Source organism: Drosophila persimilis, unplaced genomic scaffold, assembly GCF_003286085.1.
Source record: "Drosophila persimilis strain 14011-0111.01,24,50 unplaced genomic scaffold, DperRS2 tig00000124-arrow-pilon, whole genome shotgun sequence".
In the NCBI taxonomy this organism is placed as follows: Eukaryota; Metazoa; Arthropoda; class Insecta; order Diptera; family Drosophilidae; genus Drosophila; species Drosophila persimilis.
Window position 1 is genome coordinate 2,339,030 of NW_020825294.1, and position 20,476 is coordinate 2,359,505.

Sequence of the window (20,476 nt, forward strand, 5' to 3'; positions counted from 1 at the left end):
TGCTGTGACATTTTTTTGGGCTGTGTCTTTCTGTTAATAAAAATTTACGATTATTGTTTTCACATTTTTCATGTTTTTGTCAATATTAAAAACATTATTTTTCACACGAATTGGCGTCAAAGGATGGATACGCACAGGCACATATCGAGGCGACGTGTCCAAAAGGATGTGTCTCTCTGAAATTTTATTGAAATTCGCTGATGGAATCCCCCAAACCAATCGAAGAGAAAAAAAAAAACAACTGAGAATTGCAGTGGAAAATCGCATTCAATCGGTCGCCAGAAACATTCGCCACTCATAACTCAGAGCCGTTCGGCGCCAGGACAGGAGAGGACCAGCACCGGCACCAGGACCAGTACAGGACAGGACAGGACAGGACATCCATGGACATGGACACAAATCCATTGGGCGATGGTCGACGATGGCATTCCCATTGTTGGTTGGTCCGCTGGTCCGCTGGCTGGGAGGATTCAGGGACAATTGTCAGGCAATAAATCGATGTGTGTAGGGCTGTAAATTTTTGGCGGATGGCCGATGAAAAAGTGCATATTATGCAATTCGACAATACGCCAAACATGTCGACCTACGCATAACCGCCACCCCAATGCCCCCCCCCCACACTCGGTTCTCATTGCAGCGGAAACGGAAACGCGCACACAAGTTCTTCTCTTCTTCATCTTCAGCTCTGCCTCTGGCTGCTGCTGCTGCAACAACGCTTTGCATATCAATGAAAATGCATAAATTTTTATTCGCCCTCAATTTTCACGCTGTTTTTTTGTTCGCCTGTTCTGTTGCTTGTTTGGTTGCACTCTCAGGCCGGGCCCATGGCCGACGGTTGCATTGCCCATCGCCCATTGCCCAATCCTGTCGTCCATCAAGAGGCATAAATCAGTTTGGAGGTAGCATCCCATTCAATCCAGCAACAACAACAAAAAAGAGAAGATTTACCAACACGCGTAGCTCTGCCCGGAAGCTGGCCGCAAAAAATCCCTCAGTTCTTTTGGGGGAAGGCCCATTGACGAAACGTAATCCTTGCTGGGGCAAAAACTGCACCAAAGCAAAAACATTGAAAATCCATAAAAATGCATCATAATTTCCTGGACACAGTCCGTGCAGCTGTGGAACTGGAACTGGATCATCAACATCATCGTCATCATCATGGTATGCGTAAAAAATTGGTAGTAAGAGCCAGGAAGTGTCCACCAACAAAGCCCCTAAACGAATTGTGAAAAAATCTCGTCATTAGGGTTAGTCAGTATTTGAAATTTGAACGCATTTTAAAGGGATATAAGGAGTTCTGGGTTTGTGTTTTATGGGCACTTTCTTGTGGTTTTTAAGAGATATTTTTTATATAAAAAATAAATAATTTCTTACTCTAAAGACTTTCAACTTTCATTGCTTTCTAGTCCCCATAATATCTCCCCTTCGATATGTTTATGACTAACCCTAATGGGCATCATTTACATGCAACATGCCCCATACTTGATGCCTTCTATGCCATGCCCGTGGCTGCACCAACGGATGCCCCATCAAAACCAACAGCATGACTAAAAGAAGAATGGCTCTGTCCGCAGGCTGCAGCCTGCTGGCGAGGCAGCAATGCGTTAATAGATTTGCAGTGCCCCAATACCTGTTCCGTGTCCTGTGCCCCATACCAAATGATTGCATATAATCACAGGATACTCCAGTGATGGCGGCTCGGCCGCTTTGTTGTACTTTTTCTTGGCCAAAAAGTGGCCGTAAATTTTACTTCATTCATGCGAGCCCTGCACAAGGACACAGCGGCGAGATCCTGTGCACAATTTTTGAGTGCACTCGATGCGATATGTTGGCGGCCTGTCCACATGTCAGCCTTGCATTTATTTATTGAATTATGACTCTTGAGAGAGCACAAAAGGTACACAGAAACGGGGATTGTAAATGAAATACGACTGAAGAATGATGGAGAACATGGCGGAGGATGAGGGATTCATTCCCAAACTGAGGAATGGGTAAATGGCTTTGTTTAGGAATTTAAATTTGTAGAGCTCAAAGATTTTGCTACATGGAGAATTCCTATTAATTTTGATGATGATAGTTTCCTCACCGCCCCCAAGAAGATCTCATTGCAATCTGTGGCAGCCAACGGATCTTAATTTGGTTCACGCACTGTTTGTCCTCTATGTATGTCTCCCAAGAGTCAACAGACGCGAGGTGGCAGATGAAAGAACAGCAGCCCCAGTACCGGCAGCAGCTGGCTTCTCTTCTCCAAGATTTTACACAATTTGTGCAAATATTTGAGTCGGCGCTGCCTTTTTAATTGTTTCTAATTTCAAATGTTGACACGGAGCCCACACACATACGAGTACACCCATCTGTCCCAGTAGGAAACCGTGTCTAACGCTATCGCGCTGTTGACACACACCCATCCCCCATCCCCCACCCCCCATCCGTAGGTGGAAGATGCATTCCGTTCCATTTAACCGAGTAGTTTTCTTTTCTTTTGTTCAGGTGCCGTGGCTGTTAACGCTTCACGTTTTTGAACAAAGATCCACATTTTAATTAACCAAGAAAAGAGGGGGGCTAAACAAAGTTTTTGAGTGGATTTAGCTCTGGGAATTTACTATTTTCTAGCTCAACCTGTTGACTTGGCACGCGATGCCGTAGGCCCACAAGCACTTCTGTCTGGTGCTGTGCGGGGCGGTGAACTTCATAAGACTCCTTGGCTGCATTGTTTTTCATTTTTAGTGGAGTGCAGTTTGTTCTAACATTTCTGTGTAATTAACTGTTTGATCTCTTTCAAAAGCGGTGTGTTTTTGAACTTTTTTTTGATGTCAGAAGATTAAATCTGGTATCAAAGTAATTTTCAGCACTTATTCAAAATAGTCTCATTAAAATGTTCAAAAGTCGACATTTTTAGATGAAATACACTGATGTTCTGGATGAATAATCAATATTATTGGCTAATTTACATATTTTTATGGTCTTTGAGTATTAATACTGCCCGTTTTAGTAAGGGTCAAGGTTCTGGGGTTTTAAAACAAAGTTTAAAAACAAAAAACCGAGTTTGGTGACCCCATTAGGTTAAAATGATTCTTCTTGGTTGATTCTTGGACATGCATAACTTTTCTGGCATCTTATTCTGCAGTTTTTCAAAGAATTTTCCTGATTTTCTTACCTTGAACTCTTTTAGATACTGAAAATCAAACCAGAAGCAATTTGGTGACCCCGAACATTGTAATACGAAGGCTGCCATTTAACTTCGTAGCCTTCGCTATTTTTCGTATGACCAGGTCAAAACATCCAATTCCATTTAAATGCTTGAAATAAAGGTATCTTTGGGCAATAAAGGGACCAACATACATTCAACATTGCACGAACGGTTGCCCCTTTTTAAAGGAGTACACAAAAGGTCTTTGAGGATTGGTTTGAACGGAAGCAAAAGTATATTCATCATTATGGAGCAGAAGAATGATCATGCTACTAGATCACTATCATGCTACGGACTTTAAAGGCGGTCTATGCAAAAGTTTATTTACAAGAATCTCCAACAAATATTTGTTTCAGTGTGAAAATTCACGCTATGCGAACACAATTCGTCACATTCCGATGGACAGATAAGCCACCCAAATCGATCGGTAGCTTAGCTCTGTTTAACTTTCAGATTCAGTTCTATTTTCAACTCGAAATGAATCACTCACGCGTGCTGAGGGCCACGAATATTGTGCTCCTGCTGTCGGGCTATCAGATATATTGGCTGGACTCCAAGACCCAGCGTTTCCGATTGTCCCTGACCGGGGTTGTCTATATCTTAGCGCTGGGGTGCATATATGCGGCCTGCTTTGCCCAGCACTTTGACGCATCTTCATCGATGCTGACGATTCTGAAGAATGTATCGTCATTTCTTTTTGGATTGACAAGATTGCAGCTTTTGCTGGGTGTCAAAGTGTTTAGTTATGCGGTGTACTCATCCGTAAGAGCTGTGGGAGTAATCAACCCACTGATGGAATCTTTGGCTGGAAAGGAAAGTGGATTCCGGAAAGAAGAGGCCATGGCGTATGCTCTGTTGATCTCTTCTTTTGGGATACTCCTCTGCTTTGGATTCTATATTGCCTGCGAAATGAATTTCGAGCTGCCTCCCCTTCAAGACGCCATGATTGGAACGGCTCTCTTTATGCCACATCTTTGTCTTGCCGGATCCCTGAGATTGTACAATATTTTGGCCTGGCTAACGCGTGGACAGTTGAAGGAGATCCACACGAATGTGGAGCAAGCACTTGATGCCAACCGTAAGAAAGATGACGAGGAAATTGCTTCCACATCTTTCACGGTGTCTGTCAGTAATTCCAGTCAGGACAGCCTCGAGAGTCTGCGAAAAGAATTGGTGCTCCTTGGAACCCGATTTGGTCGCTTTTTCAAGGCCATGCGGCACTCTCTGTTGTTTCTGGTCACCATGAATGGCAATTGTCTTCTATTTGGGATATATTCTTACGTTTACTATCGAAATACCTGGCATGTGCTCTTTGAGGATCGCAAACGAAGAATCTTCTATGCGGCGAATGCCTCCATTTATGCCTGTATTGCTTCGGATTATGTGTGTCTTCTTTTGGTGCAGTTCTTTATGGAAAAAGAGGTGAGAAGTGCAGTTGAAAATGTTCTCTGGAAATCTTAGCTTCATTTATACTCGTACTCTTTCACAGCGTCTTGGCTTTCAGACAAGCCTGGATTCTTTTCTCTCTCAAAGAAATGCTTTGTCGAAAAGCATTCGCTGTCTGGCCAAGGATATTAAGGGCACTCTACTCAACACTTTCCACCACAAATTTCTATCCCTTTGGCGCTTTGATGTTATTCATTTCGTTTTGGTAAAGTCCCATATGAAACTTAAAAAAAAAAGATTTTTCTAATATTTGTAAACATTTGTTTTTACAGATGCTATTGTTTCAATGCGTTATTATTGCCCTGATTGTAATGTATCATTATTTGAGTGATGAAATTTTACAATTGAAAGAACAATTAGATTCGGCAGATGATGAATAAATAATATTGGAAAAATATCAAGTGAGGGCAGTGATTTGTTCTACATAATTCGATATCTACTCTATGCTAAGCTTAATCTATAAATTTATCCGTTCACCTGGGTCAACAACCTGGGTCCGGAGCAACAAATCACGATTACGCTGCTAATAAAACGTAGAATTTTTGCTGCATTCGTTAGAGATGTCCAAACTTAAGAGAACTAAACAAAAGTTAAATAATAGTTCGAAAATATATTTTATTTTATTACGATTAAAATTCTGCAGCAGTATCTTGATCATCGTGAAGGATCCCAGTCCCAAGGGGACCAATAATCTTCTTGATGTGTGCCTGAAAAACAAGTCGTTTGTTATTAAAACGTTTGCTGAGTATTTCAAGATATTGGAACATCTCGATGTCGCTGTGATCCGCATCCGACATTACCAATATGTTTGGGGCTTTAAAATTATTTAATTTTTTTTTTTCAAGGTTTAGTTTATTTTTTTTTTTAAATATTTCAAATCTGGTATTTTATTTGCTTCTTTTTTCAGAGGTGGTGCTTCTTTTTTTTAACATAACTTAAGTATCTTACGCCTGGTTGTATTGAACTTTGCAATTCAGCTTTAAGTCCTACCTGGAATCGTCTGGAAGCTTTCAAGCTTTCAAATTCAACACTGAGCATTTTTTGCGGTATTTTTTTCGAAATTGTAACTGAAAACTCGGGAAAATACCTTAAACTGGGCTTTAATTAATTTACCAATACCAAAAAATTACAAAAGCCCAAGGAATACATTTATTTCGACTTTTTCCGAGTTTTCAAAGTTACTTTTTCGGGAATAATACTTAAATTATGTGAAAAAAGCACTACCTCTGAAAAAATACCAGATTTTTAATTGTGCTAAATTAAGCTAAACTTTAAAAAAATAATTAAAAATTTTGAAACCATTTTAAAGCCCCAAATCTATCCAAAAAGGAGGTTTGGTTCAGAGTCTTAAAATGGTGTTGCAGTGTTATCAACCATCGCAATATTTCCGCCCGCGCCTGTATTCGGATTGTTGTCAACGGAAAATGGAATACTCGTATCGTACCGCTTAAGCGACGATTTACAGAAGCGAGAGAGCGAGAATGAAAGACACGAAAAGTCAAGAGCCGCGGCTGCAGCTTTGCAGAGAATGAGAGATTCGACGCTTAAGTTAACGGAATCTCACACGGCCGCACTCCCACTGAACTTGCACTTACAACTGTTTTTTATTGTGCACCAAATGTATTTGTTGGTAGTTAAAGTACACAGCAAAGAAATTATTGTTCAATTATTATGGTTTTCATATGTTTATATGTCTATATGATTGAGATTCTATTTCAAAGTTCGAATAAAACAATTGAGGTTTAACCATAATATTTATAATAACAATTATGTATATACCTATATAATGTTTATTTATACCGGCGGCTTAGCTGAAGCCGATTGCCGGCTCCTATGCCCATCCAGATAAATGTTAGTACGCGATATCGATATGCAGTGATGATGCGGTGAGAGATTATCTTAGAACTAAATTTGGGCGAGCCGGCAGATCAAAGCAAAAGACGATGCAGAGTGAGAGCAGTTCAATCTATAAACTAATTATGCTAACAAACAGCAATCATAATGTTTTGAAGTTACGATGATTCATCGGCGGCTGGCCCGAACACGAAGAATCTTTTCAAGAATCTCTCACAAATATTTGTTTCAGTGTGAAACTTCACGCTTTGCTTACACAATTCGTCACATGGACAGATAAAGCCACCCAAATCGATAGGTAGCTTAGCTCTGTTTAACTTTCAGATTCAGTTCTATTTTCAACTCGAAATGAATCACTCACGCGTGCTGAGGGCCACGAATATTGTGCTCCTGCTGTCGGGCTATCAGATACATTGGCTGGACTCCAAGACCCAGCGTTTCCGATTGTCCCTGACCGGGGTTGTCTATATCTTAGCGCTGGGGTGCATATATGCGGCCTGCTTTGCCCAGCACCTTGATGCATCTTCATCGATGCTGACGATTCTGAAGAATGTATCGTCATTTCTTTTTGGACTGACAAGATTGCAACTTTTCATGGGTGTCAACGTGTTCGTTTATGCGGTGTACTCGTCCGTAAGAGCTGTGGGAGTAATCAACCCACTGATGGAGTCTTTGGCTGGAAAGGGAGGTGGATTCCGGAAAGAAGAGGCCATGGCGTATGCTCTCTTGACCTCTACTTTTGGGATACTCCTCTGCTTTGGCTTCTACATTGCCTACGAAATGAATTTCGAGCTGCCTCCCCTTCAAGACGCCATGATTGGAACGGCTATCTTTATACCACATCTTTGTCTTGCCGGATCCCTGAGATTGTACAACATTTTGGCCTGGCTAACGCGTGGAAAGTTGAAGGAGATCCAAACGAATGTGGAGGAAGCACTTGGTGACAGCTTAAAGAAAGATGAAGTGGAAATTTCTTCCACATCATTCACTGTGTCTGTCAGTAATTCCAGTCTGGAGAGCCTCGAGAGTCTGCATAAGCAATTGGTGCTCCTTGGAACCCGATTTGGTCGCTTTTTCAAGGCTATGCAGCACTCTCTGTTGTTTCTGGTCACCATGAATGGCAATTGTCTTCTAGTTGGGATCTATTCTTACGTTTACTATCGAAATTTCTGGCATGTGCTCTTTGAGGATCGCAAACGGAGAATCTTCTATGCGGCGAATGCCTCCATTTATGCCTGCATTGCTTCGGATTATGTGTGTCTTCTTTTGGTGCAGTTCTTTATGGAAAGAGAGGTGAGAAGTGCAGCTGAAAATGTTCTCTGGAAATCTTAGCTTCATTTATACTCTTTCACAGCGTCTTGGCTTTCAGACAAGCCTGGATTCTTTTCTCTCTCAAAGAAATGCTTTGTCGAAACGCATTCGCTCTCTGGCCAAGGATATTAAGGGCACTCTACTCAACACTTTCCACCACAAATTTCTCTCCCTTTGGCGCTCTATTCATTTCGTTTTGGTAAAGTCATATAATTTGTAAAACTCTTGCTAAAATTTCTAAACAATTGTTCTTTACAGCTGCTATTCTTTCAAGGTCTTATTATTGCCATGATTGTAATGTATCATTATTTGAGTGATGAAATTCAACAGTTGAAAGAACAATTAGATTCGGCAGATGATGAACTAATAGTATAGGAAAAATATCAGGCTCAAGGCATAATTAGATATCTACTCCATCTACAATCTCTATCTTTGTTTGGGCAACAACTTCATATTAATTATCTTCATATGCAAAGCTTAATCTATAAATTTATCCGTTTGCCTGTGCCAAACAGTCCGGAGCAACAAATCACGATTAAGATGCTAATAAAATGGGCTCCGCTCCCCCAATCAAAGTAAAATGTTTGTGGCTTTCGTTAGAGATGACCAAACTTAAGAGAAATAACGACAAAACTAGCGAAATTTAAATAATAGTTTGAAAATATGTTTTTTCAATTAATTAAATTGGTTTTCCTTTTGATATTCACTGAACTAGTTCCAAAACTGAGATAACTATATTCTATTCGAGTGTCTTAAAGAAATCCCTACGAAATTATGTTTTATATTCGTTTAATTATAGTGGAATTTTTTGCAGAAGTTATGAATTTGGAAAAAGTTGGTTGTGTATTATTTTTTCTGCTTTTTCATTGCGAGCGCATCTTCCTTATCCTTCTCGATGATTTTCACATAATCCAGGATGGCATTTCGGTCCAGCATTTTCAGCGGCTTGTTGTACTCCATGACGGCCACCTCCAAGTTGTTGTGGCTCGTCTGCGCCACCTCGAGCAAAGCGCGAACGGCCAGTTTGACGGCACTTTGCTCGGTGATCACATCTTCCTCGCGATAATTCTTCTCGAAGAATTCCTTCACAGTCGCGGCCGAGCGACCCGTGGCATTTGCCTTGTATTCATAGAAAATACCAGAAGGCTCCGTTTGGAATAAATGTGCCGTGCCATCGCCATCGAAGCCGCCAATCAGACAAGAAATACCAAAGGGACGGCGACCATTGCTCTGCGTGTACTTCTGCTTGATCTGAGCAATGTAACGCGTGATGTACTCCACAGTGACTTGATCCTCGACATTAAGACGATGGGTCTGGCACTCCACTTGGGCGCGATTGATGAGAACGCGCGCATCGGCAGTGAGCCCCGAAAAGGCCATGATAATGTGCTGGTCGAGCAGGCAAATCTTGCGCACTGTGCGATCCACCTGCAGCTTGGGCACAGACTTTTTCTCCACGGCCAGCACCACACAGGAGCCGCCGCGAACACCAACCTAAGGAAAAGAATTGTTTCTTGGGTAAATTCATGCAAAATACTACAACAGCGTGGGTTTTACCGCCGTGGAGCCCTTGCGGACGGCCTCTTGGGCATATTCCACCTGCATCAAATGTCCGTCAGGGGAGAAAATGGTAACGGCGCGATCGTAACGTGAAGACATCTTTAGGAATTATAAAGCAAGCACTTGAGGATTATTATAAACTTGATTAGCTTGCACTGAAATGTTTCTGTGCGTTTGTCAATGATGATGCTATTTTGGTTATGTTTCTCTGCTACCCAACACTGGTTTCTTCATTCCGCCAGTGTTGCACAACACGTGTTAGTTATAAGATTAATTGCCAGCTGATATATGTATGTATTTAGTTTCCAGATAGTTACCTTATATTCCATCCAAATCGAACTCCTAGCCATCACTGATTTACAAACACCTACGCGTGGGCGGTGGCAGTGGTTTTCCTTATATGAAACTCCGCCTAGGCACTGTGGATAACAGCATGCAAAACGCCGGCAAATGAACATAACTCGCATAAGGAAATCTACATAATATTTACAATGATGCCAGGCAGAGGCAGCACACAAACAACCCAGATATACAGACACACACTATCCTCCTTCCACCAATACGGTGGGTGGCAGTGCCGGGGCCATGCATGCAACTCTGTGGAGATGCTGATGAGCAGATAAATTCATTAGGCAAAACCATGTAATTGTTCCACCAGGGCGACGACGAGGACGACGAGGACTATGGCAAACAAGCAAGGATGCGGCGGACATTTGGCTCAGCTGGCAGCAGCAGTGCAACCCGGCCAGCCGGCAGCCCGGCGAAAGGCAACCCAGACGACCGCAGATCTTAAGTTTTGCTTTGCAGCGAGAGAGTTGGGAGTCACGAAGCGTTACTAAATACAAATTAAACAAATCCATAAATAATGTTTAATAATATTAACAAGGATATTAGCAGAGTATACACCCACACACACAGAGAGACCGAGAGGAGCTACAGATGCGCTCTCGGTTATGGTTGTTCCTGTTTTGAGTTGTGCCACCTCTGGCCCCCCCGCCTGCCTTCCTGCCTTCCTGCCGTTGCTCGGTGTCTGCAGTCCTTGTGTGGTTTATGGGAATGTTTCTTCTGCCACCTGGGCAGGTCATACATGGGTGTTTACACGGCTTGCATCCCAGGCATCGTTATGGATTTATTCTTTGATACAATTCTAATTCCTAAGCTACAAAAATCTTTGGTTATTCGTTGGGTTTTAGCTTTTGAATCTGGGATCTAAATTAGATGTTAGTTTCATCAACTTCATTTGTCGCAACTTTTTCACTGCCTCAATTTTTTCATTCAAACGCAAAAGCTCGTTTTGTAAGAACTTCTTTCGAGACTTTGATGGGTCTTCGGGTGGCGGGGAATCTGGTGGGGTTTTCGGCCCTTTTTTAGGTGTCTTCGCACGCCGTAAAGCACGCTTGAAGCTCGAATCGCTCGAAGATGCTGAATCCTCTGAGGCATTGTATGAGTTGCTCGATGAGGTGCTGATCTTTCGCTTTCGCGGTGCCATGGGCAGTGGACGGACCAAGCCTCGGGATTGTTTAGAAGCATGGGGCGAACGACGGCGTGTGGGAGGACTGCGGGAGCGACGGCGTGCCAAAGGACTGGGCGAGCGACGGCGCACGTAAGGACTACGGGAGCGACGGCTAATGGGAGGGCTGCGGGAGCGACGACGTATGGGAGGGCTGCGGGAGCGACAACGTATGGGAGGGCTGCGGGAGCGACAACGTATGGGAGGGCTGCGGGAGCGACAACGTATGGGAGGGCTGCGAGAACGACGCCGTATGGAATTCCCTCGATACCGAGATACAGCCCGAAGGGGCGATTTGCGAGGACTAAAAGATGAGTGTTGTTTCGGTCGTCGACGCGGACTTCCCTTCGGTGAACGGGATGAACTGCGACTGAAACTGGTACTGGGGGAAACGGAACACGAGCGACGAGATGTTCCACGATTGCGACAACGACGGCGCTTGCTGTAGCCACATCTAGGGGGAGACACGCTGGGGGACAAGCACCTGGAGCGGGATCTCTTCAATGTGATTGGCGGCGAGCGGTTTCTCTTTCGAGTGCGTGGCGATGAGCCCCCAGAGATGGAATTCTTTCCAGAATTCGTGAGGGACGACGAACCCTCGGCCTCCTTCGTGGGGTCGCCTCCTTCGCTGTGCCACGAGATCGGTGCCCCAACAATTTCCGTGGTCTTGCGCGTATACGTCTCATTCCGATTGGGAGCCTCTGCCAAGTCGAATGGCAATGACTTGATGAACAATGGTGTCGGTAGCAGGGGACCAATCCTCATATGTGGCTTGGCCTGTGAGTAGAATGGATCTGCATCCGGCTGCTGCATTCCAGGGATGAAGGCATGAGGCATTTTTTGTAGTCCCATCAAGTAATTGCTCGCACCTGAATAAATAAAACATTAGCAATGAATGATTCAGGAGGAGGAGTACGCACCATTGAGCTTCGGCATTGGCATCTGCTTCTTCTCAAACATCCGATAGTTGTTTTCCTTGGGAAACGGCGACGAATGACGGATGTCCTTTTTGCCGGAATTGTAGAATGAAGCATCATCGTCATTGTCATCGGTAAGAACTTCTCCTTCTTCGCAATCACTGTATTCTTGTGGTTTCTGGACACCCTGGGTTGGTATTTTCACATCCGAATCGTTACAAACTTCTCCTTCTTCTGCGTCTGATAGTTTTTTTTCAATGGATTGATATTGATTGAGATCCTCTAATGGCAAATCCACGGGCCCATCATTCATCACTTCTATGAAATCCTGGAGATCCTCCGATGTTGTTGTGGATGCAGCGTCCGGCATCTTCTTGTGATCTTCGAACAGAGGCACATCCCCCGCATTCTCATGGCTAATAGCTTTGTCTTTCGCATTTACCCCTACAGTTGAGGAAGCATTCTCCTGCTCCTGTTCCCCACCGTACTTCTTAATGTCGCACAATTCGGGGTCGTCATGTGTATAGAGCCACTGGTTTGCATCCTTAGAACCCGACCCATCAGAGGATTCACGCCTTCCCTGTATATCTTTGGGCCACTGGCCACTGGAATCCCCTGGCGGTTTCTGATTTGGCTGCTGAGTGTCGCCGCTTTGATTGGGAGCCTCGAATGATGGCAGATCGGCCTGCTCAATGCCTCCAATTTGTAGTCCTTCTGGTGCATCTTCGGGCCCCTGATTGAGAGCCTCCAGTGGTGCCTGATTGGCCTGTTCAATGTGTCCCATTTGTGGTCCTTCTGGTGCATATTCAGGCTCCTGATTGGGAGCCTCCAATGATGGCTGATCAACCTGCTCAATGTCTCCAATTTGTGGTTCATCTGGTGCGTCTTCGGGCCCCTGATTGAGAGCCCCCATAGTTGCCTGATTGGCCTGTTCAATGTGTCCCATTTGTGGTCCTTCTGGTGCATCTTCAGGCTCCTGATTGGGAGCCTCCAATGATGGCTGATTGGCCTGTTCAACGTCTCCGCTTTCTGGTTCATCTGGTGCATCTTCGGGCCCCTGATTGAGAGCCTCCAGTGGTGCCTGATTGGCCTGTTCAATGTGTCCCATTTGTGGTCCTTCTGGTGCATCTTCAGGCTCCTGATTGAGAGCCTCCAGTGGTGCCTGATTGGCCTGTTCAATGTGTCCCATTTGTGGTCCTTCTGGTGCATCTTCAGGCTCCTGATTGGGAGCCTCCAATGATGGCTGATCAACCTGCTCAATGTCTCCAATTTGTGGTTCTTCTGGTGCATCTTCGGGCCCCTGATTGAGAGCCTCCAGTGGTGCCTGATTGGCCTGTTCAATGTGTCCCATTTGTGGTCCTTCTGGTGCATCTTCAGGCTCCTGATTGAGAGCCTCCAGTGGTGCCTGATTGGCCAGTTCAATGTGTCCCATTTGTGGTCCTTCTGGTGCATATTCAGGCTCCTGATTGGGAGCCTCCAATGATGGCTGATCAACCTGCTCAATGTCTCCAATTTGTGGTTCATCTGGTGCATCTTCGGGCCCCTGAATGAGAGCCCCCAATGATGTCTGATCAACCTGCTCAATGTCTCCAATTTGTGGTTCATCTGGTGCATCTTCGGGCCCCTGATTGAGAGCCCCCAATGATGTCTGATCAACCTGCTCAATGCCTCCCACTTGTGGTTCTTCTGGTGCATCTTCGGGCCCCTGATTAAGAGCCTCGAATGATGGCAGATCGGCCTGCTCAATGCCTCCAATTTGTAGTCCTTCTGGTGCATCTTCGGGCCCCTGATTGAGAGCCTCCAGTGGTGCCTGATTGGCCTGTTCAATGTGTCCCATTTGTGGTCCTTCTGGTGCATCTTCAGGCTCCTGATTGGGAGCCTCCAATGATGGCTGATCAACCTGCTCAATGTCTCCAATTTGTGGTTCTTCTGGTGCATCTTCGGGCCCCTGATTGAGAGCCTCCAGTGGTGCCTGATTGGCCTGTTCAATGTGTCCCATTTGTGGTCCTTCTGGTGCATCTTCAGGCTCCTGATTGGGAGCCTCCCATGATGGCTGATCAACCTGCTCAATGTCTCCAATTTGTGGTTCTTCTGGTGCATCTTCGGGCCCCTGATTGAGAGCCTCCAGTGGTGCCTGATTGGCCTGTTCAATGTGTCCCATTTGTGGTCCTTCTGGTGCATCTTCAGGCTCCTGATTGGGAGCCTCCAATGATGGCTGATCAACCTGCTCAATGTCTCCAATTTGTGGTTCTTCTGGTGCATCTTCGGGCCCCTGATTGAGAGCCTCCAGTGGTGCCTGATTGGCCTGTTCAATGTGTCCCATTTGTGGTCCTTCTGGTGCATCTTCAGGCTCCTGATTGGGAGCCTCCAATGATGGCTGATCAACCTGCTCAATGTCTCCAATTTGTGGTTCTTCTGGTGCATCTTCGGGCCCCTGATTGAGAGCCTCCAGTGGTGCCTGATTGGCCTGTTCAATGTGTCCCATTTGTGGTCCTTCTGGTGCATCTTCAGGCTCCTGATTGGGAGCCTCCAATGATGGCTGATCAACCTGCTCAATGTCTCCAATTTGTGGTTCTTCTGGTGCATCTTCGGGCCCCTGATTGAGAGCCTCCAGTGGTGCCTGATTGGCCTGTTCAATGTGTCCCATTTGTGGTCCTTCTGGTGCATCTTCAGGCTCCTGATTGGGAGCCTCCAATGATGGCTGATCAACCTGCTCAATGTCTCCAATTTGTGGTTCTTCTGGTGCATCTTCGGGCCCCTGATTGAGAGCCTCCAGTGGTGCCTGATTGGCCTGTTCAATGTGTCCCATTTGTGGTCCTTCTGGTGCATCTTCAGGCTCCTGATTGAGAGCCTCCAGTGGTGCCTGATTGGCCTGTTCAATGTGTCCCATTTGTGGTCCTTCTGGTGCATCTTCAGGCTCCTGATTGGGAGCCTCCAATGATGGCTGATCAACCTGCTCAATGTCTCCAATTTGTGGTTCTTCTGGTGCATCTTCGGGCCCCTGATTGAGAGCCTCGAGTGGTGCCTGATTGGCCTGTTCAATGTGTCCCATTTGTGGTCCTTCTGGTGCATCTTCAGGCTCCTGATTGAGAGCCTCCAGTGGTGCCTGATTGGCCAGTTCAATGTGTCCCATTTGTGGTCCTTCTGGTGCATATTCAGGCTCCTGATTGGGAGCCTCCAATGATGGCTGATCAACCTGCTCAATGTCTCCAATTTGTGGTTCATCTGGTGCATCTTCGGGCCCCTGAATGAGAGCCCCCAATGATGTCTGATCAACCTGCTCAATGTCTCCAATTTGTGGTTCATCTGGTGCATCTTCGGGCCCCTGATTGAGAGCCCCCAATGATGTCTGATCAACCTGCTCAATGCCTCCCACTTGTGGTTCTTCTGGTGCATCTTCGAGCCCCTGATTAAGAGCCTCGAATGATGGCAGATCGGCCTGCTCAATGCCTCCAATTTGTAGTCCTTCTGGTGCATCTTCGGGCCCCTGATTGAGAGCCTCCAGTGGTGCCTGATTGGCCTGTTCAATGTGTCCCATTTGTGGTCCTTCTGGTGCATCTTCAGGCTCCTGATTGGGAGCCTCCAATGATGGCTGATCAACCTGCTCAATGTCTCCAATTTGTGGTTCATCTGGTGCGTCTTCGGGCCCCTGATTGAGAGCCCCCATAGTTGCCTGATCAACCTGCTCAATGCCTCCCACTTGTGGTTCTTCTGGTGCATATTCGGGCCCCTGATTAAGAGCCTCGAATGATGGCAGATCGGCCTGCTCAATGCCTCCAATTTGTGGTCCTTCTGGTGCGTCTTCGGGCCCCTGATTGAGAGCCCCCAATGATGGCTGATCAAACTGCTCAATGCCTCCAACTTGTCGTTCTTCTGGTGCATCTTCGGGCCCCTGATTGAGAGCCTCCAGTGGTGCCTGATTGGCCTGTTCAATGTGTCCCATTTGTGGTCCTTCTGGTGCATCTTCAGGCTCCCGATTGGGAGCCTCCAATGATGGCTGATCAACCTGCTCAATGTCTCCAATTTGTGGTTCATCTGGTGCGTCTTCGGGCCCCTGATTGAGAGCCCCCATAGTTGCCTGATTGGCCTGTTCAATGTGTCCCATTTGTGGTCCTTCTGGTGCATATTCAGGCTCCTGATTGGGAGCCTCCAATGATGGCTGATCAACCTGCTCAATGTCTCCAATTTGTGGCTCTTCTGGTGCATCTTCGGGCCCCTGATTGAGAGCCACCAATGATGCCTGATTGGCCTGTTCAACGTCTCCGCTTTCTGGTTCATCTGGTGCATCTTCGGGCCCCTGATTAAGAGCCTCGAATGATGGCAGATCGGCCTGCTCAATGCCTCCAATTTGTGGTCCTTCTGGTGCGTCTTCGGGCCCCTGATTGAGAGCCCCCAATGATGGCTGATCAAACTGCTCAATGCCTCCAACTTGTCGTTCTTCTGGTGCATCTTCGGGCCCCTGATTGAGAGCCACCAATGATGCCTGATTGGCCTGTTCAACGTCTCCGCTTTCTGGTTCATCTGGTGCATCTTCGGGCCCCTGATTAAGAGCCTCGAATGATGGCAGATCGGCCTGCTCAATGCCTCCAATTTGTAGTCCTTCTGGTGCATCTTCGGGCCCCTGATTGAGAGCCTCCAGTGGTGCCTGATTGGCCTGTTCAATGTGTCCCATTTGTGGTCCTTCTGGTGCATCTTCAGACTCCTGATTGGGAGCCTCCAATGATGGCTGATCAACCTGCTCAATGTCTCCAATTTGTGGTTCATCTGGTGCATCTTCGGGCCCCTGATTGAGAGCCTCCAGTGGTGCCTGATTGGCCTGTTCCATGTGTCCCATTTGTGGTCCTTCTGGTGCATCTTCAGGCTCCTGATTGGGAGCCTCCAATGATGGCTGATCAACCTGCTCAATGTCTCCAATTTGTGGTTCATCTGGTGCATCTTCGGGCCCCTGATTGAGAGCCTCCAGTGGTGCCTGATTGGCCTGTTCAATGTGTCCCATTTGTGGTCCTTCTGGTGCATCTTCAGGCTCCTGATTGAGAGCCTCCAATGATGGCTGATCGGCCTGCTCAATGTCTCCAATTTGTGGTTCATCTGGTGCATCTTCGGGCCCCTGATTGAGAGCCCCCAATGATGTCTGATCAACCTGCTCAATGCCTCCAACTTGTGGTTCTTCTGGTGCATCTTCGGGCCCCTGATTAAGAGCCTCGAATGATGGCAGATCGGCCTGCTCAATGCCTCCAATTTGTGGTCCTTCTGGTGCGTCTTCGGGCCCTTGATTGAGAGCCCCCAATGATGTCTGATCAACCTGCTCAATGCCTCCAACTTGTGGTCCTTCTGGTGCATCTTCAGGCTCCTGATTGGGAGCCTCCCATGATGGCTGATCAACCTGCTCAATGTCTCCAATTTGTGGTTCATCTGGTGCATCTTCGGGCCCCTGATTGAGAGCCTCCAGTGGTGCCTGATTGGCCTGTTCAATGTGTCCCATTTGTGGTCCTTCTGGTGCATCTTCAGGCTCCTGATTGAGAGCCTCCAATGATGGCTGATCGGCCTGCTCAATGTCTCCAATTTGTGGTCCTTCTGGTGCATCTTCAGGCTCCTGATTGGGAGCCTCCCATGATGGCTGATCAACCTGCTCAATGTCTCCAATTTGTGGTTCATCTGGTGCATCTTCGGGCCCCTGATTGAGAGCCTCCAGTGGTGCCTGATTGGCCTGTTCAATGTGTCCCATTTGTGGTCCTTCTGGTGCATCTTCAGGCTCCTGATTGAGAGCCTCCAGTGGTGCCTGATTGGCCTGTTCAATGTGTCCCATTTGTGGTCCTTCTGGTGCATCTTCAGGCTCCTGATTGGGAGCCTCCAATGATGGCTGATCAACCTGCTCAATGTCTCCAATTTGTGGTTCATCTGGTGCATCTTCGGGCCCCTGATTGAGAGCCTCCAGTGGTGCCTGATTGGCCTGTTCAATGTGTCCCATTTGTGGTCCTTCTGGTGCATCTTCAGGCTCCTGATTGAGAGCCTCCAATGATGGCTGATCGGCCTGCTCAATGTCTCCAATTTGTGGCCCTTCTGGTGCATCTTCAGGCTCCTGATTGGGAGCCTCCCATGATGGCTGATCAACCTGCTCAATGTCTCCAATTTGTGGTTCTTCTGGTGCATCTTCGGGCCCCTGATTGAGAGCCTCCAGTGGTGCCTGATTGGCCTGTTCAATGTGTCCCATTTGTGGTCCTTCTGGTGCATCTTCAGGCTCCTGATTGAGAGCCTCCAATGATGGCTGATCGGCCTGCTCAATGTCTCCAATTTGTGGTCCTTCTGGTGCATCTTCAGGCTCCTGATTGGGAGCCTCCCATGATGGCTGATCAACCTGCTCAATGTCTCCAATTTGTGGTTCTTCTGGTGCATCTTCGGGCCCCTGATTGAGAGCCTCCAGTGGTGCCTGATTGGCCTGTTCAATGTGTCCCATTTGTGGTCCTTCTGGTGCATCTTCAGGCTCCTGATTGAGAGCCTCCAATGATGGCTGATCGGCCTGCTCAATGTCTCCAACTTGTCGTTCTTCTGTTGCATCTTCGGGCCCCTGATTGAGAGCCCCCAATGATGCCTGATCGGCCTGCTCAATGTCTCCAATTTGTGGTTCATCTGGTGCATCTTCAGGCTCCTGATTGGGAGCCTCCCATGATGGCTGATCAACCTGCTCAATGTCTCCAATTTGTGGTTCTTCTGGTGCATCTTCGGGCCCCTGATTGAGAGCCTCGAATGATGGCATATCGGCCTGCTCAATGCCTCCAATTTGTAGTCCTTCTGGTGCGTCTTCGGGCCCCTGATTGAGAGCCCCCAATGATGGCTGATCAACCTGCTCAATGCCTCCTACTTGTGGTTCTTCTGGTGCATCTTCAAGCTCCTGATTGAGAGCCCCCATAGTTGCCTGATTGGCCTGTTCAATGTGTCCCATTTGTGGTCCTTCTGCTGCATCTTCAGGTTTCTGATTGAGAGCCTCCAATGATGGCTGATCGGCCTGCTCAATGTCTCCAATTTGTGGTTCATCTTGTGCATCTTCAGGCTCCTGATTGGGAGCCTCCAATGATGGCTGATCAACCTGCTCAATGTCTCCAATTTGTGGTTCTTCTGGTGCATCTTCGGGCCCCTGATTGAGAGCCTCGAATGATGGCATATCGGCCTGCTCAATGCCTCCAATTTGTAGTCCTTCTGGTGCGTCTTCGGGCCCCTGATTGAGAGCCCCCAATGATGGCTGATCAACCTGCTCAATGCCTCCTACTTGTGGTTCTTCTGGTGCATCTTCAAGCTCCTGATTGAGAGCCCCCATAGTTGCCTGATTGGCCTGTTCAATGTGTCCCATTTGTGGTCCTTCTGCTGCATCTTCAGGTTTCTGATTGAGAGCCTCCAATGATGCCTGATTGGCCTGTTCAACGTCTCCGCTTTCTGGTTCATCTGGTGCATCTTCGGGCCCCTGATTGAGAGCCTCGAATGATGGCAGATCGGCCTGCTCAATGTCTCCAACTTGTGGTCCTTCTGGTGCATCTTCGGGCCCCTCATTGAGAGCCCCCAGTGATGCCTGATCGGCCTGCTCAATGTCTCCGCTTTCTGGTTCATCTGGTGCATCTTCAGGCTGCTGATTGAGAGCCTCCAATGATTCCTGATCGGCCTGTTCAATGTCATTGAGATCAAGATCATCCTCTGAAACTTCGTGCCCTTGATTGATATCGTCCGACGATGCCCCATCGAGCTGCTTCATTTTGTGTCTGCTTTCCGCTTTGTTTCGATCTGAAGCGAGGAGAGCGAGCTGCCTGTCCAAATTCGCACGCGATTTCGCCATTCCTGTGGAAATATCCCTCGCAAAATAACGACTGATTTCATACTCATCTGTATGAGAAACAATATATGTACCTGGCCGGTCTTTCTCCATCTTGCAACTGGAATGCCAATTCCCCATCAAATATATGTATGATCTCTAAAGTTGTCGAGGTTTTAAACAATATCTTAAAACAAGAATATTTATCTCAAAAATGTAAGTTAATAAGTTAATAAATAGTTAGTTAACCTTTATTGTAGATCCGTCTGAGTTGACAGTCTTTTCTTTTTGGTGGCGGTGGACTGAAAAAAAAAAAAAACAACAAACAAGAAAATCATTTGATCTGAAAAAATGATGGGAACGTCTTCCCGATAACACATACACGAATGTACCAAAAGATTTCACAGATTTCTTTGAAATATTTGTTCCTTAAACTGTGCACACTTTATATTTCACAAAAACTCAACAAAAACTTATAAAAAAATTTTTTTTTTGCAATTAAATTCCAGACAGTGTGTGGTCGCTTCCAGGAAATTTCGTTCACGAAGCTCTGTGCAGAGTTGCCAGACTGCTATAATTGAAAGATATGACCAGACTACTATAAAGTGAGTACATACAAATATATTTTTATAAGTCACAGAATCACAATTAATATAGTGCTGGAAAACATTTATAAATTAAACTGTTTTCGTTTAGTTCAGAAACGAACTATTTCCATAACAGTTTAGCAAAAAAAATTATATTCTGACCCCGAAACCGGGGATTTGGGATCGCGGAATAAGTTACCAATGCATCGACAGCTATCAGCACATTTTGGGTCTCAATCTTAGACCAATTTGCCAATGCTGACCGCCCCGTAAAGGTTCATCAGATATCAAGATCGCGTGTTC

General features: G+C 46.3%; 4 protein-coding genes across 4 annotated transcripts; 2 read left to right on the forward strand and 2 right to left on the reverse strand.

Moving 5' to 3' along the window:
* Positions 1-3,667: 3,667 nt before the first annotated feature.
* Positions 3,668-5,016, forward strand: LOC6593733. Its single transcript, XM_026987323.1, has 3 exons — positions 3,668-4,612; positions 4,680-4,841; positions 4,909-5,016. Exons 1-3 carry the CDS (start codon positions 3,668-3,670, stop codon positions 5,014-5,016), a joined length of 1,215 nt encoding a protein of 404 aa, XP_026843124.1.
* Positions 5,017-6,838: 1,822 nt separating this feature from the next.
* Positions 6,839-7,822, forward strand: LOC6593621. Its single transcript, XM_002018954.2, has one exon. It carries the CDS (start codon positions 6,839-6,841, stop codon positions 7,820-7,822), a length of 984 nt encoding a protein of 327 aa, XP_002018990.2.
* A 751-nt stretch (positions 7,823-8,573) lies between these two features.
* On the reverse strand, positions 8,574-9,495 carry LOC6593620 (proteasome subunit alpha type-7-1). The gene is made up of 2 exons (XM_026987676.1): positions 9,359-9,495; positions 8,574-9,295 (listed from the first exon to the last, which is right to left on the reverse strand). The coding sequence occupies exons 1-2, from the start codon at positions 9,458-9,460 to the stop codon at positions 8,648-8,650; spliced, it is 750 nt and encodes a 249-aa protein (XP_026843477.1). The 5' UTR covers positions 9,461-9,495; the 3' UTR covers positions 8,574-8,647.
* Positions 9,496-10,550: 1,055 nt separating this feature from the next.
* On the reverse strand, positions 10,551-19,773 carry LOC6593619 (titin). Its single transcript, XM_026987324.1, has 5 exons — positions 19,682-19,773; positions 12,717-19,612; positions 11,792-12,554; positions 11,356-11,740; positions 10,551-11,025 (listed from the first exon to the last, which is right to left on the reverse strand). Exons 1-5 carry the CDS (start codon positions 19,725-19,727, stop codon positions 10,551-10,553), a joined length of 8,565 nt encoding a protein of 2,854 aa, XP_026843125.1. The 5' UTR covers positions 19,728-19,773.
* Positions 19,774-20,476: the final 703 nt, after the last annotated feature.

Excerpts from the sequence above, each read along its gene's own strand:
- LOC6593621 (XM_002018954.2), top strand. The coding sequence starts at position 6,839 with ATGAATCACTCACGCGTGCTGAGGGCCACGAATATTGTGCTCCTGCTG.
- LOC6593620 (XM_026987676.1), bottom strand. The coding sequence starts at position 9,460 with ATGTCTTCACGTTACGATCGCGCCGTTACCATTTTCTCCCCTGACGGA. Across the intron at positions 9,296-9,358 it reads TCCGCAAGGGCTCCACGGCG|GTTGGTGTTCGCGGCGGCTC; the intron begins GTAAAACCCACG and ends TCTTTTCCTTAG.
- LOC6593619 (XM_026987324.1), bottom strand. The coding sequence starts at position 19,727 with ATGGGGAATTGGCATTCCAGTTGCAAGATGGAGAAAGACCGGCCAG. Across the intron at positions 11,741-11,791 it reads GCCAATGCCGAAGCTCAATG|GTGCGAGCAATTACTTGATG; the intron begins GTGCGTACTCCT and ends TTATTTATTCAG. Across the intron at positions 11,026-11,355 it reads TTGAAGAGATCCCGCTCCAG|CCCTCCCATACGTCGTCGCT; the intron begins GTGCTTGTCCCC and ends TCGCTCCCGCAG.
- LOC6593733 (XM_026987323.1), top strand. The coding sequence starts at position 3,668 with ATGAATCACTCACGCGTGCTGAGGGCCACGAATATTGTGCTCCTGCTG. Across the intron at positions 4,613-4,679 it reads AGTTCTTTATGGAAAAAGAG|CGTCTTGGCTTTCAGACAAG; the intron begins GTGAGAAGTGCA and ends ACTCTTTCACAG. Across the intron at positions 4,842-4,908 it reads ATGTTATTCATTTCGTTTTG|ATGCTATTGTTTCAATGCGT; the intron begins GTAAAGTCCCAT and ends TTGTTTTTACAG.